Source organism: Saccostrea echinata, unplaced genomic scaffold (genome assembly GCF_033153115.1).
Source record: "Saccostrea echinata isolate AGI-Se365-2 ecotype Australia unplaced genomic scaffold, CSIRO_AGI_Sech_v1 ptg000030l, whole genome shotgun sequence".
NCBI lineage: Eukaryota > Metazoa > Mollusca > Bivalvia > Ostreida > Ostreidae > Saccostrea > Saccostrea echinata.
The window spans coordinates 15568887-15586016 of record NW_026889779.1 but is presented as its reverse complement, the minus strand read 5'-3'; the positions used below and the strand labels follow the sequence as shown (position 1 = coordinate 15586016).

At 32.6% G+C, this 17130-nt stretch overlaps 2 protein-coding genes across 4 annotated transcripts in view; both read right to left on the bottom strand.

Annotated features, from left to right (window-relative positions):
* Window positions 1–2924: 2924 nt before the first annotated feature.
* LOC133196436 (uncharacterized) lies at window positions 2925–8451 on the bottom strand. 2 transcript variants are annotated; one of them, XM_061332330.1, is made up of 9 exons: window positions 8342–8451; window positions 7877–8014; window positions 7423–7629; window positions 6932–7136; window positions 6077–6202; window positions 4678–4802; window positions 4390–4476; window positions 3965–4198; window positions 2925–3121 (listed from the first exon to the last, which is right to left on the bottom strand). In XM_061332330.1, exons 2-9 carry the CDS (start codon window positions 7985–7987, stop codon window positions 3074–3076), a joined length of 1143 nt encoding a protein of 380 aa, XP_061188314.1. In that variant the 5' UTR covers window positions 7988–8014; window positions 8342–8451; the 3' UTR covers window positions 2925–3073. The 2 variants fall into 2 exon arrangements, with proteins under 2 accessions (XP_061188314.1, XP_061188313.1); XM_061332329.1 differs by having other exon boundaries at window positions 6932–7145; window positions 7429–7629.
* A 1223-nt stretch (window positions 8452–9674) lies between these two features.
* Window positions 9675–17130, bottom strand: part of LOC133197381 (uncharacterized) — a 127240-nt gene continuing 119784 nt past the window's right edge. For both annotated transcript variants that reach the window (XM_061333385.1, XM_061333384.1), the window contains exons 3-10: window positions 16650–16697; window positions 16261–16472; window positions 15918–16007; window positions 14525–14864; window positions 13963–14133; window positions 11188–11313; window positions 10743–10860; window positions 9675–9930 (exon numbers count right to left, since the gene is read on the bottom strand). In XM_061333385.1, the coding sequence (XP_061189369.1) occupies window positions 9678–9930; window positions 10743–10860; window positions 11188–11313; window positions 13963–14133; window positions 14525–14864; window positions 15918–16007; window positions 16261–16472; window positions 16650–16697 (1358 nt within the window). In that variant the 3' untranslated portion in view covers window positions 9675–9677. The remainder of the gene's footprint in view (window positions 9931–10742; window positions 10861–11187; window positions 11314–13962; window positions 14134–14524; window positions 14865–15917; window positions 16008–16260; window positions 16473–16649; window positions 16698–17130) is intronic.

The following is a 17130-nucleotide window of genomic DNA, read 5'->3' as shown; positions in this document are numbered from 1 at the left end:
TCATCATTTAATATATTTAACAGAATTCATTTATTGCTGATAATGTGTCTTTAATCGATTTCTATGTTGGAATGAAACACATTACTCGACGCATGCTGAATACCATATTTGCCTTATTTACGTGCGTTTTGATTACTATATTCATATGATGTGAACATCAATATATTTCGTCAATCTTTACCTGATTTTGATAAAGTTTTTTTTTAATAATTTCTAACTTATTATAACTTTTACTTTTCAATTTTTATCCAAAGGCCGAGTATGTAATGCTTCAATTATTGAAACAATAGATATTTAAATCTGATATTCAATCTGTGTTTAATGCACCAAAGGACATCATTTGTTAATCACTGAACTCAAAATAAAAGAAAGAAAGGAATGCACTTACTTTGCTATTTAGTCTCTTTCAATAGACATTTGCCATTTACAACAAATCAAGCAGAAAAAATACTGATTTTATTGTGCAAAGATCAATACAGAAAAAAAATCAAAAAACTAGCAAACAATGATATACAAGGAGTAAAAGATAATTTAAAAAACATGTGTGTCTATACATATACACACTACTTAACGATTCATCAAAATGGATCCACACAAAAGTATGATGTAAAAATGAAAATCTTAATTAAATAAAATATACAACAGGACGGATGTAAAACTACTGAGATACGATTGTAAATATAAAATTTTATGAAAAAAAAACTTTCGATAATTTAACATTGTTTCATTTAACTGAGCGTTTTTTTTTCTTAATAATGCAGTAAAATCAACAAAACACATGTAACATAAAGAGTTGATAATATATACTTCCAAAACAGGAAATATGTACATAATACCAAGTGCTCAGTGGATATTATTTCAAATCATTATCATTTCTTTCACAACTCTTTAAGAATCACCAAGTTCAGCCTTGCAAAAATTAACAATAAATACAGCAAAAATCTCAATCATCACAGTTTGAAAGCTTATTAATCAAAGTTATCTCTCAAGAAGCCCCGAGAACTCACCGACTTAAAGATAGAGGTGTCTCTACAATGTTGAACTTTTTTCCATATAAGAACGACATACCATTCAATGACTAGATAATGTAAAATGAGTCTTATTTATTCATAAAGCCATATTGAGTCATTCACCACAGTGTCAAACTGTGCTTGATAAACGATCACAGCAATTATATATATGTGTATAACTATAAATACTGTGTATATAGCTGAGAATGAAAACTAATGTATGATGATCTAAGATTTCAAACTCGATGTCTTTTGATTTCCTTAACTACATAATTCAACACAGTTCATCAAAATAAAATAAAATATAAATGGAATTGTATGTCTTGATGAACCCTACTTCTGGACAAAGAAACTTGATAAAAACTGTAGAAGGATTTGCACTTCGAAACACTGTCTACAGACAAACAGACATACCTGTCCAAAAATGGACACTTTACCATCACATAATCTCATGTTTTGGACCAATAGAGCTAAACGTCAATGATTCATGAAAATCAAAACGAAAATTTATAAAGCCACATAAAATTAATCCCCTAGTCCTCAAGGCACTTGTAAACCAAAAGGGAGTCTTTCCCCCTTAGAATGACTGAGGAAGAAGAGACAGGCAACTGAACAGTGACTGCCGATGAAGAGGAGACAGGTAACTGAACAGTGACTGCTGAGGAAGAGGAGACAGGCAACTGAACAGTGACTGCTGAGGAAGGTGTGACTGAGAACAGAACAGTTAAAGGGTGACCACAGTTATAGTGGAGATTGACTGTTGAGGTGCATTACCTAGTGATGAAGCATTGGCTGGATTTGCCATGTTATGCTGAAAATGCATTAGAAGTTTACCTTGGATATTTTGACCTTTGCCATAGTAATGAGTGCCCAAGAATGAACATGCAACATGGTGTACCAGTAACTTGGTTTTTTCGTGTTGAGGAGGTAATTTTAAACTCAGCACATTGATTAAATTTAATGACCAAAACTTGAAGCATGACATTTTGTTTGACTGAAAGCCAAAGAAAACCTGTATCAACAAGGTCTTGAATTTATTGGAACTTCACAAAGCCACTTTGTCACATAGTGATCTAAGTGCTTGAAAGCTTCAATGCATTGGTGCATAGAAGTCTAAAATGAAAGAAAAGAATGAGATGCATCCTTTGTGGTTGTGTGCTATAACAGAGGAAGTGTATGGAGAGAAAGAATTAGATGAACCAGACTAAGATAAGTGTGAAAGGAACCTGACTCTGAGACTGCCAAAAGCTGAACTTGGAAATTTCTGAAATGATGATTAAAAGGTCAATAGTGAATAATGGGAGATTGAGTGAGAAAGAGAGAGAGGATATAAGCATTTATTTGGTGGGCAAAGTGAAGGAGGAAATGAGATTGGAGTTTTTTCTCCCAGCTGATTGATTTATGCATTACTTTCATTACAAACTGAAAATAAAAAAAAAATTGCAATAGGACTACCTCAAAACAAATGCACATGGACCTGAGGACCCTTGTTTTAATTTTATGTGGCTTAAATCTCTTGGTAAAGATTCATATGTACATGTTTATACATGTACATCACATTACGGTGTGAGGTCAAGGCTTTATGACTGTTTACCTCACACAGACTTGTAAAAACATTAACATATATATTAGTTTGTGCAAGGGATGAATCACAAAAATTTGTCATTATGAATGTGAAGTATTAATTCGATAGGAAAAAAAAGAATGTGGAACATTGGCGTGGTGGAAATCAGTATTCTTTTGGAATGGAATGTTGGCAAAGTGGAAATCTTAGAAGGAAATGTTGATTTAGTTTATATACTGGAATTTTGTAAATCAATAATTCCATAATTAATGATTCAATTTCATTATTTTTAACAATTATATTTTTAAAAAAATAATAATTCTAAAAAAAGTAGTTCAATGTATAATAAAACATATCTACCCTAGAAAATATTGAAATGCAGAGTTTTCTGTATGTATAAAAGTTTAAGCACTATTTCTTCATTCATCAAATTTATACATTCAACATTACATTCTGCAATCCTTCCTTGTGTGCTGTGAATGCCCTAAGTTTTCTCTTTTTAACTTGGTTTCATATCATGTCGACATATTGGACAGTTTGCATTTCTCTGTAAAAGATTCAACCAACAGTGATATTTTACAGTCCAGATGAGTGCAAGTCAAGCTGTCTACATAGAAAATTTTGATTGCTAAACCCTCAAGTAGGAACGCAAATACATGTATGATGAACATTTCTAAAAATTTTCATTAATTAGAAACACTACACAAATATTGACTGGGGTTAAGGGCAATATTGATTATGTTAGCCTCCAAGGGATGAAATATTGCCCGACACAGAGCAATCAACAATTTTGATGTTTGTCAAGCAAAGGTTTCTTTGAATGGTCAGTATCTTCATTTTTCCAGTTTTACCCTTGACCTTTGACATTGTGACCTCAAAACTAAAAGGGCCATCTACTCCTTAAGGGCAACCAATGTACTAAGTTTAATGTCTCTCAAGCAAAGGATTCTCAAGATATTGAGGGGACTGGATCTCCCTATGTCTAGAGTAGTTTGACTCTTGACTTTTGACCAGTGTACAAAGTTTGATGATTGTCAAGCAAATGGTTCTTATGATATTAAGGGTACAAGATCTTCCTATGTCTAGATCAGTTTGACTCATGACCTTTTTTGACCTTGTGACCTCAAACTCAACAGAGGTCATCTTCCCTTCAGGGGGTACCAGTGCACCAAATTTGATGTCTGTCAAGCAAAGGGTTCTCAAGATATTGAGCAGACAACACTTAGTCTATCAACCATCTCACTGACAGGTACATGTATAAATATGCTCCCTTTTTAAAAAGGGGGGGGGGGGGGGGAGTTAATAAGTAGTAAAATTCAAAATCTGTTTCCATTTTTTTTCTGGCATATGACATTAACAAATTTCATTTTTTTTTAAACAAAATAATTACCTTCAGCCATTCTTTGACACAAGCAGCATGGTAGTCATGTTTACATGGTAAAGTGCAGAGTTTATCCCCACTTTTGTATGAAGATAGACACACACGACACCCAGGGCCCTCGTGATCCTCAGTGTAGATTTGTGTTTTAGAGGTGTACGTCTTCACAGGAAGGGCCTTAATTTCCTTCTCCTCCATCCCCCGATTTTTCACTTCACCAATTCTTTCAGCCAGTTCCCACAGAGACTATCAAAATTATAAATTCTTTTTTCCAATATACTATTTTGAAATATTGCCAGCAATAATTTAGATGGATTGAAAGATATAATGGTTTAAAATGACAGGTGAATAACGAGTAGAATAATGAGTAGAAAATTTTAGTCACTTTTACAAACTTAGTATTCTTTCTTAGTATGCTTTTCAAATAAATTACATACTTCATAATCATTTGGATCCACATCATCTGGAACAAGTAGTTCTGGTCTACGCCCCATCAAAAACAAAATCAACAACATAGGATCTCTCTACAGAAAAATTTAACATCTTTGCAAAATGCACCTTAAAGCAGGATGTGTATTTGTATTAATTTTTTAAATCTATCATCTTTGACTGTAGTACCAAGTCAAATTTTTTACTAAAATGGGTGAAATCTGGTGATTATCAAAGTTTTATTTTCAACAAATTCATACATTTCATTTCCAATGAAACTTAAAGAATTCTCTTACCATTATATGAATAAACCGATCCTCAGCATTAGAGTTGCTCTGCCTTCCATTCAACAGCATTATCTCTGGTTCTGTTTCTCCTCTGGGGAGTTCTGGACGGTTCAGTGCCATAGACAATGGTGGAGCTTTAACGACAAAATTTTTTTATTATGATTAAACATAGCTGGAGAGTGAACTATTTTTCTCATCTTGATAATGTATTAATTAATTATCACCAGGACTGTCATGGATAGGTTCAATAAATTGTCAAAGTAAAATGCTTTGATTCAATTCATTTTTTTTAAAGAATTGCGGGTATTTTATTATTGAACTAAAACTGTGAATAATTAGCTGGGAAGGTAGAGAATATAGTCAAATTTGCAATAGGAGCAAATTATCCTGAAGAGCATTTAATAGCTTGGTAAATATTTGACACATTGATAAATCAATAGTTTTTCAGAGTTTATATTATCAAATCCTGTTAATGACAACACATCATTCAGAAAATCATAAACAATGCCGAATTACACACCACTAGCTTCCATTGTTTGAGGTACACATGAGGGGAATGTCTTATTACATACTACTAGCTTCCATTGTTTAAAGTTCACTTGAGGGAAATTCCCTATTACATACCACTAGCTTTCATTGTTTGAGGTACACCCGAGGGGAATGTCTTACCACATACCACTAGGTTCTATTGTTGGAGGTACTCCTGAGGGGAATGTCTTATTACATACCACTAGCTTCCAGTATTTGAGGTACACCTATTGAGAAGGTCTTACTATATATCACTAGCTTCCATTGTTTAAGGTTCACTTGAGGGAAATGCCCTATTACATACCACTAGCTTTCATTGTTTGAGATACACGTGAGGGGAATGTATTACTACATACCACTAGCTTCTATTGTTTGAGATACACCTGAGGGGAATGTCCCCCTATTACATATCACTAGCTTTCATTGTTTGAGGTACTCCTAAGGGGAATGTCTTACTACATACCACTAGCTTCCATTGTTTGAGATACACCTGAGGGAAATGTCTTATTACATACTACTAGCTTTCATTGTTTGAGGTACTCCTGAAAAGAATGTCCTATTACATACCACTAGCTTTCATTGTTTGAGGTACTCCTGAGAAGAATGTCCTATTACATACCACTAGCTTCCATTGTTTGAGATACACCTGAGGGAAATGTCTTATTACATACCACTAGCTTCCATTGTTTGAGATACACCTGAGGGAAATGTCTTATTACATACTACTAGCTTCCATTGTTTGAGATACACCTGAGGGAAATGTCTTATTACATACTACTAGCTTCCATTGTTTGAGGTACACCTGAGGAAATGTCCTATTATACATACTACTAACTTCCATTGTTTTAGATACTCCTGAGAAGAATGTCCTATTACATACCACTAGCTTCCATTGTTTGAGGTACTCCTGAGGGGGTGTCCGAGGCATCCCTCCTCGTCACTGTTATTCTGCCTGTACCTCTCCCTCTCCTTGGGGCTCTGCCTCGGCTTCTCCCTCGTGTTCCCCCTTTAAAGTACATGTACTTATAAGGAAATATTATCACCTATTGGATTGGCTAGAGGGTTCAACCTCTTGTCAGAGATATTTAAAATTAACATCCAAAATTGCAAAATATGTGACTATTTCACAACAAGTATTGGAGAGATCTGAGATAAGATGTATATCAATTATGGTCCCTTGTCAGCTAATAATTTTTTTTAAAAATAAGTGTACAGACTTAAAAGCAATGGACTGATATACAGATAGTAGGCATGTTTTGTTGGATTCCCTTTACTTCAAAGCATAACAATGAAAAAAATATTCCACTTTAATCTATTTCAGTCATTTTTCATTTTTAATTGCATGTACTTTAGGTGATTTGCAACTATGACAAAACTTTCATCAGGAGAGTGTGATCACATCCCATTTAAAAAATAATCTCAAAAAATATTATTTTGGAAATAAAATAAATTCATTATTGATCTGTTTAAATTAATGCTGCTAGATAGTTTTACTTAATTTAGGAAAAAAGACTTCCAGAATGCACCAGAACTCACAAGTAAATTGGTACCCATTTACAAAAAATTTTGGCCTTAGGAGAAAAATTTTGGCCTTAGGAGATGGAGTATTCTTTCTTAACCTTTCTCTACACCCCCCTTTCCAGAAATCTGGTGACAGCTTTATAAAATGTGTGCACTATAAAATGAAAAAAAAATCATATTAATATATGTTATATTTTCATTTTCTCAGAATTACCTCTTCGAGTGGAAGCCACAGAGGGGGCAGGTGTGACAACCACATCAGTTTCTGTTGGTCTAATGCCATGAACAGATCTCCTGGCGTTTGCTGTCCCCCTCCCTCCTCTCCCTCTCTGACCACGGGTGGCTGGTACTACAGGGGAGGCATTAGGGGAGTTTTCCTCTACCGTGGTATCTGTGTCAGAGTCAGAATCATCTTCTTCCTCACTCTCCTTGTATTCAACAATAGAAATTATAAACTTAATATTTTATTTTAAAATCATAAATCAAAGCAATGAATTTAGAATTTTCAAAATTGATCAAAACTTAAGTATTATTTATTAAATTTACAGTCATGGGGTAATTTTAAGTTTCTAGAAGCAATAAAAACTAAAAAGGTCTCAAATTTAAAACAGCTAGAACTTAATATTAATTGATATATTATTAATATTAAAGCTATTAAATGATCTTTTTAAAAAGAGACCATATGTCTGTTTTTCGTGAAAGAACACTTACTGACAAAGCATTTGTCTGATTCTGTCTTTGGCTACCCCTGCTTGCATGGACAACTAAATCTGCAAACAGTTGTGTTATGGGGGTCATGGATCGGAGAGGGGGTGCTGGAGGAGGGTGTGCCTCCTCCCCCCTCAGCCTCATCACAGGTCCCGGCATAATGTTTATGTGTCTATGCATTCTTCTAGCTAATTGTTCATCTTCCTGAAAGAAAAGTATTAATTTCAGCTACATGTATAACTTTTCTTTGTACGTTTATCAATATAAACCTTATGTACAAGGTCAGCAATATTTTTTTTACTTGAGATATTTTGAAGTGATTTTTATGTGTATATTTACACTATAATAATACAATGACATAAGAACCATCTCTTAATAGCACATAAATACAGTAACTGTTTCATATTCCCTCTGATTTGAGAGTCAGGAGATTAAATACATCATTACAAACCTCTAAAGCTGCTGCATTCTCTTCTTCTTGTAGCCGTCTGGCGTAATCTTCGTCCTTGGACACACTGACTGGTCTTGGTGCTCGATTACTCGGGCCTTGTCCACTAGCCATGGCGCAATAAAATTCCTTCTGTCATTTCTGTTCATAGAGAATAGAATTCAATAAAATATGATGGAAAATAATTATAACCTGATAACCATATGTTACGTACATGTGATTTAATGATGTCAAATCTCGAAGTAATTATGACATCGCGGGTTGTTTTATTGACTTCACTTTAAACACTTAACATGCTTGATACTGAGAGAAGAAATTAATAATAATTCTGGTAAAATAACATAACACTTGGCACTGTTTAATAGAGGTAATTCGAGATTCTTTTTAAATGCGCTTGCTTTTGACACTATTTGTTTATCAAAGAATCGAACTAATCTGATTTTATAACAAATCAATTATGTACATTACCAATATTTTGTTACATAACCAACGTGGTAAATTTCGTTCTTTGGAATCTCTACAGGTGACATACAGCCATTTCTCAAAGGGGGGTAAATCTCCAATGTAAACACGTTTGTAGCTCCGGAAGTGGTATAATGTGCATTGGCGGGAGTTTTAAAATATATTTCTCGGATCATTTTGTCATCAGTATGACCGTACAGTATAGAACAATAAAACATGTAAAATAAAAATTGAATGTAAGAGGAAATATAGAAAATAGCTTTTTGCATTTTTTTTGGTCCCCAAGGTGTAAGGGAAAATTCCATTTGTGCAAATCTAAAGGACATCACCAATCATATCCTACCCGATGATCTCTACTGCGTAAAATGCAAGCGGAGTTCTGGGAACTGAATTTTCTTATGAAACACCGTTTATCTCAAAAAAGTTTCTCAAAAACTGGTTTTATTTTGAACCAGTTTTGTAAACTGTTCATTTGTTCCACAAACTGGTTTTAAACTAGATTTTCTAATGAAACATCGTTTTTCACTTAACTTTACCTCCAGAGTAATCATTGCACATCTAACAAAACACACCTACTGTACATGAAAATTCCAAAGCTTTTTTGCAGACTTACTCGTCACCCGATGATTTGGCTACTGCTTAAAATGTAAGGGGAGTTCTTGGAATCAAGTTTTCGTAGAAGAACCAATGCAGGCACTGTGACCCGGCGAACGGTTGGTGTACCCCTCCCCCTTCCTTCTGAGAAACTTTTTGCACACTATAACTTTAGCAAATATGCATGAATTCCTAGTCTATCACACCAATACTTCGATATTTGATATCATTTTCCGTTTTTGTCAAGTTAAAGAGATTGTCCCTTTACGTGCGATATAATAGTATTTTTATATGTATACCGTAAAAATGACGGTCTCTAAAACTTAACAAAACACGGAAAATGATATCAATTAACGAAGTATTGGTATGATAGGCTAGGAATTCATGTTTATTTGCTACAGTGTAAGTGACTGTGTCTAAAAAAAAGTATCAGAAGGTGGGGGTATTTGCACCAACAATTCGTCAAGTGCGGCCTGTGAAGAGAACGTCGTTATTGGCCCGATTATGAACATAAATATTTCTAAACCTTATTGCACATCTACAAGACGAATTGAATTGAATTGGATACTGCTAAAATGTTAGAGGCGTTTGAGGAAGAAACTGAATGATAGTGTGACAGACGGCAGCTGGACCATGATAATAACTCTGGTCACAATATACTAGTATCCGAACTTGCTTTTGAAAATCCTGGTATAATAACAGAAGATATTTTTTTTCATTTATGCAAGAATATGTTCACAACACAACATTAGCCCACCACGGATGTCACAGAAGTTTTGGGAGAATAGTAACAGAAATGCAGTCTTATATTTTCACCGCCATCCTCATAAGGGTGGTCACCGGATCGAATGTCTTGGTTGTGTACATCTTCTGTATCCCACGAAATGGTTTCCTCTCTTACATTCATCCCCACGACCTCTTGACACCCACGCTTATGACGTAGCAATATAAATGGTTTGTCTTTTGGCAAAACAATTTCTTCTGTTGGAAGCCCGTCACTCCTTATATAATGAAAAAAAAGACAAATCTCATAGAGAACATCTTAATGGATGATTACTTGGTAAATTGTTAATCAATGTTCATATAATAATCTTAATTTTGATTGTTAGAAAACTTGTATTCTCTAAATGTTCCATAAACATTGTACATGGTATAGATTTTTAGTTGCTTTAAAAAGTTTTCATGTTGCTAAGTACTAGCATATTAAAAAGAATCTGCCGTCTGCAAATAAAAAATTCCAATCCTAGAACTTGATTTGAAAAGTGAGCGATGTACGATTTCTTATACTTTTAATAATGAAAAAAAATTTAAGACAAATATCATCAAAATATACAGACATTTATATATAAAAATAACTGATACAAATTAACTTATTTATTTTGACTACAAATCCTTAAAAGTATTAAAATTTATTTTCAAAATTTCATCAAATGAAATAGGAAAATCATTCACTAAAGTATATAATAAAGTCTTATTTGTTCATATTTTTGACGATGCAATGTAAGTAAAAAAAATCAAGTTTTTAAAAGAATTACTTTCTAAAAAAAATATCATAGTAGAGCTATCTGCATTACACACGCAAGTGAGAAAACAAAATAATAGTATATGTGAAAATCTGCATTTTTTTCTTCGAAAATATGCAAAGTTATAGACCATGCACGCATATCTTCAAAATTTTTTTTAAACAATATATCCATGCATAAATACAGAATAATTTTTACATTCAAACAAGATGGGCTTCACCTTGGACCAAATAAATACTAGTAAAATTCGACTAAAAATGATGGAGCTTATGTAGGTTATTAATATTAACCTGCAGCAGTAGTCAATCTTGGTATTGCTGTCAAACCTTCCATCAGGTAGAGTTCCATGTTGTTGATTTCTATCTCCAGGGTCTTCGTCATCCCATCCTATGGATCCATAGGAAAAGCCTGGATAAAGAAAATCACATAAAGAAAATGATTGTCCGGCATTTGCCATTATGAAACTGTTTCTTCGTAGAATTCATGAATTATGAAGATAACGATCAGTAACCATGCTCAGAAGTCCATTGAAAACAATACAAATTGTGAGCAGAGCAAACATGGATCTCTACAAACATCAGAGATGGAATCAGGTGCCATGAAGGAGTAAGCATCCCCTGCCAACGGTAATACCCACCATGTGCTTTGTCTGAATTTTAACCTGAGAATTTCAAGACATTACTTTATCATTTATTCAAAAACAGTGTGTGTTTTAATAAGGAAAATATGTCATACCATCTGGGCAACTGCCATATTTTAGGATACAGTAATCTCCTTTTGGCCAGTTCATGTCAAATTCGGAGACCTGCGTGCTTCCTTTTATGCAGAAGACTTGTGCAATTCTTTTGTCATCCTTTTCACCTAAAATCGATAGAGATCTGAACAATCAAAAGAAATCATTTTTGACTTTGATATAAAATTATCAGTTGATTCCTCTTCTTAAGGAGGTTCGACACTGAATTTTTAAGCAGAATTTTGTCTCAACCTTTAGATAAAAAATTTGCATCATATATTTTAAATATTACATGTTTGGATTCTACAATGCCAATTTAACTATATTGAACTAAAAACCCACGTTCAAATTTCCACAAAAAAGCACTTACATGTAGTTAGAAACTATATTTTGTGGCGGGAGTTTTCCTGGAAGAAAATGATCTATTTTCTATTTCAAAGCACATGCAGGACCAGTAACATACTTTACTTGATATTACGTGATTAATATGTGTACAAAAAGGAATATTAATACCTTTATGTTACATAGTGATTACGTAAAATCAAACATGGTAAGTTACTGGGCCCTGTGTTTCAAAGTATGTACAGCATAATCCAAGACTTTCGTCATATCGTATTGTGACAAACAGAGTAAATATTGTGAAAGTCCAGGAAAAATAGCCCAAATTTTAGCTTAAATTTAACAATTTTTTTGTTAAAAAAAAATTATATCACAGACTATGGCGTGTAAAACGTTGCTTCATTATACTTTTTTGTTTTTTCTATTCAAAGAATTTATTATTCTTATTCTAAAAAATATCATTCCTATTCGAAAAATTGTGATTCCTATTCGATAATTTGTCATTTCTATTCCATAAATTATTATTCCTATTGAAAGAAATATGATTCGTATATAATTTCAAAATGTATCATTTACATGTATATTCAAAAACATGTTTCTTATTCGATAACATGTCATTCATATTCAAAAATATGTTTCCTAGGCCTGTTCGATAACTTGTCAGTCATATTCGATAACATGTGATTCCTATTCGATAATTTTATCATTCTTATTCGATAATACATGATTTATATACAATTAACTATTTATTCCAATTCGAAAACGTAAAATTCCTGTTCGATAATCTTGTTATTCTTATTCGATAATTTTATTATTCCTATGCGATGTTTTCTTATTCTTATATTCAGCAACGTCGCATAAGAATGATCAATTTATCAAATAAGAAAAACAAAATGATATTGTTATATATTTTAAAAGGAATCGTGTGTTTTTGAATAGGAATGATGTGTTTTTCAATAGAAATAACATGTTTATCGAATATAACTCATTTAATTATAGAATAAGAATGAGAAAATTATCGAATAGGAATGACAAAATTATAGAATAAGAATGACAAAATTATCAAATAGGAATAACAAATTTTCGAATAGAAATGATAAATGCACATTTTTCGCATTAGAATAACAACTTATCGAATAGGAATCACATTTTATCGAATAGGGATGATATGTCTTAGAAAAAGAATAACAAAAAAGATTAATAATTCAACGTTTTACACGCCATAGCAGACCATCATTTTTAAGTCTCTTTTCTGAATACATGCATTTACGATAACTCTAGCATATAACTTAGAAAATTCTTCGGACTTAAAAAAAATACTTTATATCTGCTATTTTTTTTAAAGTTAGACAACTTCTTTAAGTGTATAAAGGTCACATAATTGATTATACAAAGTAATTTGGAACTCTTTCTTTATCATAATTTTCAATGTGTCCTTGTAACATAGATTAAGACTATATTTGGTTTCATAATTTATTTGGTTAAACATATAAGAGGAAAAACTTGATAAAAATGATTTGTGTGAAAGGTTTAATTACAGTCAAGAAAGGTCATATTGAAAGCACCAGATGAAGCATACATGTATTGACCCCCCAGTTTCTGTTGTGATTTTTAATGAAGCTATGTTTGCAGATGTTAAAATATACTTTAGAAAAAATCCTAAGACTTGCATGACCCAATCTCGTTAAAATTTCATCTTTAGTGTATTGTAGCATGGTAAATGGCATTTTCACTGTCAGTGTTTTTGTTTCATTGAATGTAAATATTATACTTGAGTAAATAATTGAAATTATAGATAAATATTTTTAAAAATGTTAATTTATACTCAAAATAACTTTAGTTTAATGATTTGAACGTACAGGAATATTCTAAGAATTGAATGACAACGATATTCTTCATAGCAAGTCACGTCAAACACCTGTGTTTGTAAACAGGGCACGTGTTCTGTTATTTTAAGTGTTTTACCGGATGTGTTCAATTTGTTTAGTCTGCACACATCACTGAGCACGGACTGACAATACTGGTGAGTTGGTTTTGCTTTCTTGCATTTCTACTCTGAACTTTCTGGATTATTGTTTTCATATTTTTCATTAATACACAACAAAATTTCTCTTTTTTCTAAGTATTATGGATAAAGTTTACTTTGTGAAAGTGCAAGGATATATATCACTCAAACGCGTCCCCAAAATCGTAGTTTTAATAATTTCCAGATAAAAGAATTTCTTAACATCCTTTAAATATTATTCCGGTGTGAAATGCTCTAGCAATATATAAGCCATGATATCTTTTAGAAAATTTTTAGAAAATATTAGCTTCAAATTTGTGTCTCAACCCCTTTAAAATCAGATCCTTTGACCCGGTCACATAGATCGATACACAGGAAGCGATCTACTTGAGCGGATCAAATCAGAATGACGTAATAGCAAAAGCAAAGTTACCAGATACATGAATATCTGAAGACCAGGAATTATGGTTATGAAAGTCTTCCGTGTCTTGTATGACGTAACCAGTGTGCCAGGAAAAGGAGTGTTCGGAAGGACACCTGGAAGTCGTCATCATTAATCCGTATGTACCTTTCGGCCACGTGACTGGGATAATCAGTTTAGGGTCTTTGAAATAAAAAAAAAACCATACAAAATTTTAGCAAAAAATAATGACACAGTACATGTATTTATTGAGAAAATATATCTCTAAGAAAACCTGCAATATTGCAGAATATTCGTAATTCCATTTCATCTGACGTAAATTATCAACTGTTCAGTGCAAATCAATGTAAATATTTTTTTTGGTAGCCAAAGTATAAAACATGCATATGTTAAAAAAATCGATGGAATTGATTTCAAGCAACTCTTCATGTACAAATGTGATTTCATGTCAAATTCATTATTTGTCAAAAATCGTTAGTTTCTAAACTTTCGAAATACACACTATTACAAAAAGCCACATCTAGATCTTATGACCACTCAATCTTAGACTTTACAATCCGCGGCATTACATTACCAGTAGGAGTAGGTGCCATTTTGTATGCTGCATAATCCTCCAAAGATCGGATTAAATGTGATCTTCTTAATTGTAGTCGTATTTGGTCATCAGCTGAGCAAATACCTGCGGCGATTAAATCATCAAATCTCTGCCAGAATACGGGTTGCAGGGCTTCATCAATGGTCTGTAGTTTCAGACTAATCGGTTCCGGGAGGGTTTCAGAGCCGGACTGCAGAGTGTACTGATAGGTTCCATAGTTCTGATTAAAACTGCTACTTTGTTTGAATGTATCAAAATTGATTCCTAGAGATGCGGAAAATCCGAGATACGATCCTCCGACATCTAAGTCAAAGTCTCCCTGAAAATCGTTTAGTTACAGTAGCAATAAAAAATGTCGGAAAGTAACTCATATCACGGAAATCAAAATTTTCTATTAGTTATGTACGTTATGTACAAATAGTGTAGTCAGAAGACAGGAGAAATTCTACTGTAATCAAAGTAATTTTACTTTTTTAAAAAAAGGAAATATACACTGTATTCAACGTCAAACATGTAACATTTCTTTGTCAGTATACGGAAAAAAAATTTAACTTGACTTATCTGGTGGGACCACCATATAGTTGAAGAGAGGGGAACTATCAATCGAATGCTAGTTTAAGTGTATTTGTCATATACTGTGGGAAAATCCTAACAGATTCTAGACATCTCGTATGAAGTGAGAATAAGAAAGGCCACTTTTAATACCCATGCTAAAACTGTTGGCCGGATTGGTGTATTTCATGGAACTTAGGGGAAAAAGTTTCATCTTAAATAATGCTTACTTACATTTTATGAGATCTGAGGGGTCACCATCCTATCTGAAGATTTATGCAAAAGGTCTTTTGAATTAATTTTTTTCAATGAAGGTGGCTACGTTTTGTGCAATGATTTTTAAGTGTTATTTTATATCTTAGATAATTACAAATGGCCTGCATTCGACTGATATTTCGCCTATCCTTTAAAAATTCTTCGAATGGTAGCAATACTTGCGACTTAAAGAATTCATGCGCTAATACACATGAATGTAAAGAATTGCATCCATTGAACTGCATGTATATATACTAGTACATGTATACAATTACCCCTCTTCTGGGATATAATCAAATTGATTGTGAAAAGATCGAGTAAAATTGGTTCAGTAGTTGAAAAGAAGGCACTGAAAACGTTCCAAAGGACATGTGCGTTTGAGAGAACTAACTAGCTGACTTTATAAGAGAAAATATACACGTGACATTGACAGACTGACAACAACAAAAGACAATTAGATATGCAAATCCTTGCAGTTAGAATATTTCAAAGAAGCAAACAGAAATTTAAAGAAATTTAAAGTTCATCTTAATCTTAATTTAATCAAATGGAAATATAGACTCACAGACTTCCTCACTTGCTCCACAAATTGTTTGAAGGAACTTTGCGAGCGGCTAATTTGTTTTTTGCCAAGCTCAACTTCAATCGTTATGTGCTGAAAAAGAGTTAACTGATGTCTTTTATGGGAAAATATATAAAAGGTAAATTTCAATTAAACTTAGCTTTACTGAATAGAGGTAACTGAGAAAAAAAATAGTCTTGCCGAATTTTGAATTTCCCTCTGCACAGAGTAAATGACAACATATACTAGTAGCTCGAACGAACAAAAAAAATATCCTCTTTGATCATCAACTTTTCTAACTATTTCGTTCAAAACTTTAAAAAATGTAAAATCTTTTTCTACTGACCGTCCCCCATTGATCTAAAAAGTTCATGTAAGTCGATTGGTTGTATGTCACCGGAAGTGAACAAATAGCTGCAGCAAAGCTTTGGGTAATGGGAAATTTGCCTGCATGGGCTAATTCAGTCATGTAACGCACTCGACCAAGATTACATAGATTTTGCTGATCCTGAATTATATTGTGTTCTAAATTTGTTTTATTATGAGCTTGTTGGTATCCTGTAAAAAGACATTCAAAAAGGTAGTTAATTTGTCAAGACCTTGCCAAAAATCAGGAGTGTACAAATGTACGTAACACTAAAAGTCTACACGCCTTTTTAATATGAACGCTGGAGACCATGCAGATCTTAAAACCTTAAAAAAATTGATTCATAATTTGAACATACTAGTACTCACTTCCACTTAAGGTGAATGAAAACGAGGCTAACCCTACACTTGCGCCACCTGAAAAAAATATGATACATCTTCGAAAATACTTGGTAATTATTTCAAACAAGAGATTTATCACGCTCACCTTTGTCACGTTACTTGCCATTAGGAACACACACGCGCACACATACACACACAAGCAAACCCACATTAATTCTATACCAGAATGCATTCAAATTTCAATTTGGCAAGCAAGAGGTCATAAATACGTATATATATATATATATATATATATATATATATATATATATATATATATATATATATATATATATATATATATATATATATATATATATATATATATATATATAAATAAATATATATATATATATATATATATATATATATATATATATATATATATATACATACATATATATATATATATATATATATATATATATATATATATATATATATATATATATATATATATATATATATA

Excerpts from the sequence above, each read along its gene's own strand:
- LOC133196436 (XM_061332329.1), bottom strand. The coding sequence starts at position 7,987 with ATGGCTAGTGGACAAGGCCCGAGTAATCGAGCACCAAGACCAGTCAGT. Across the intron at positions 4,803-6,076 it reads TCAAACAATGGAAGCTAGTG|CTCCACCATTGTCTATGGCA; the intron begins GTATGTAATAGG and ends TTGTCGTTAAAG. Across the intron at positions 4,199-4,389 it reads TGGATCCAAATGATTATGAA|TCTCTGTGGGAACTGGCTGA; the intron begins GTATGTAATTTA and ends TAATTTTGATAG.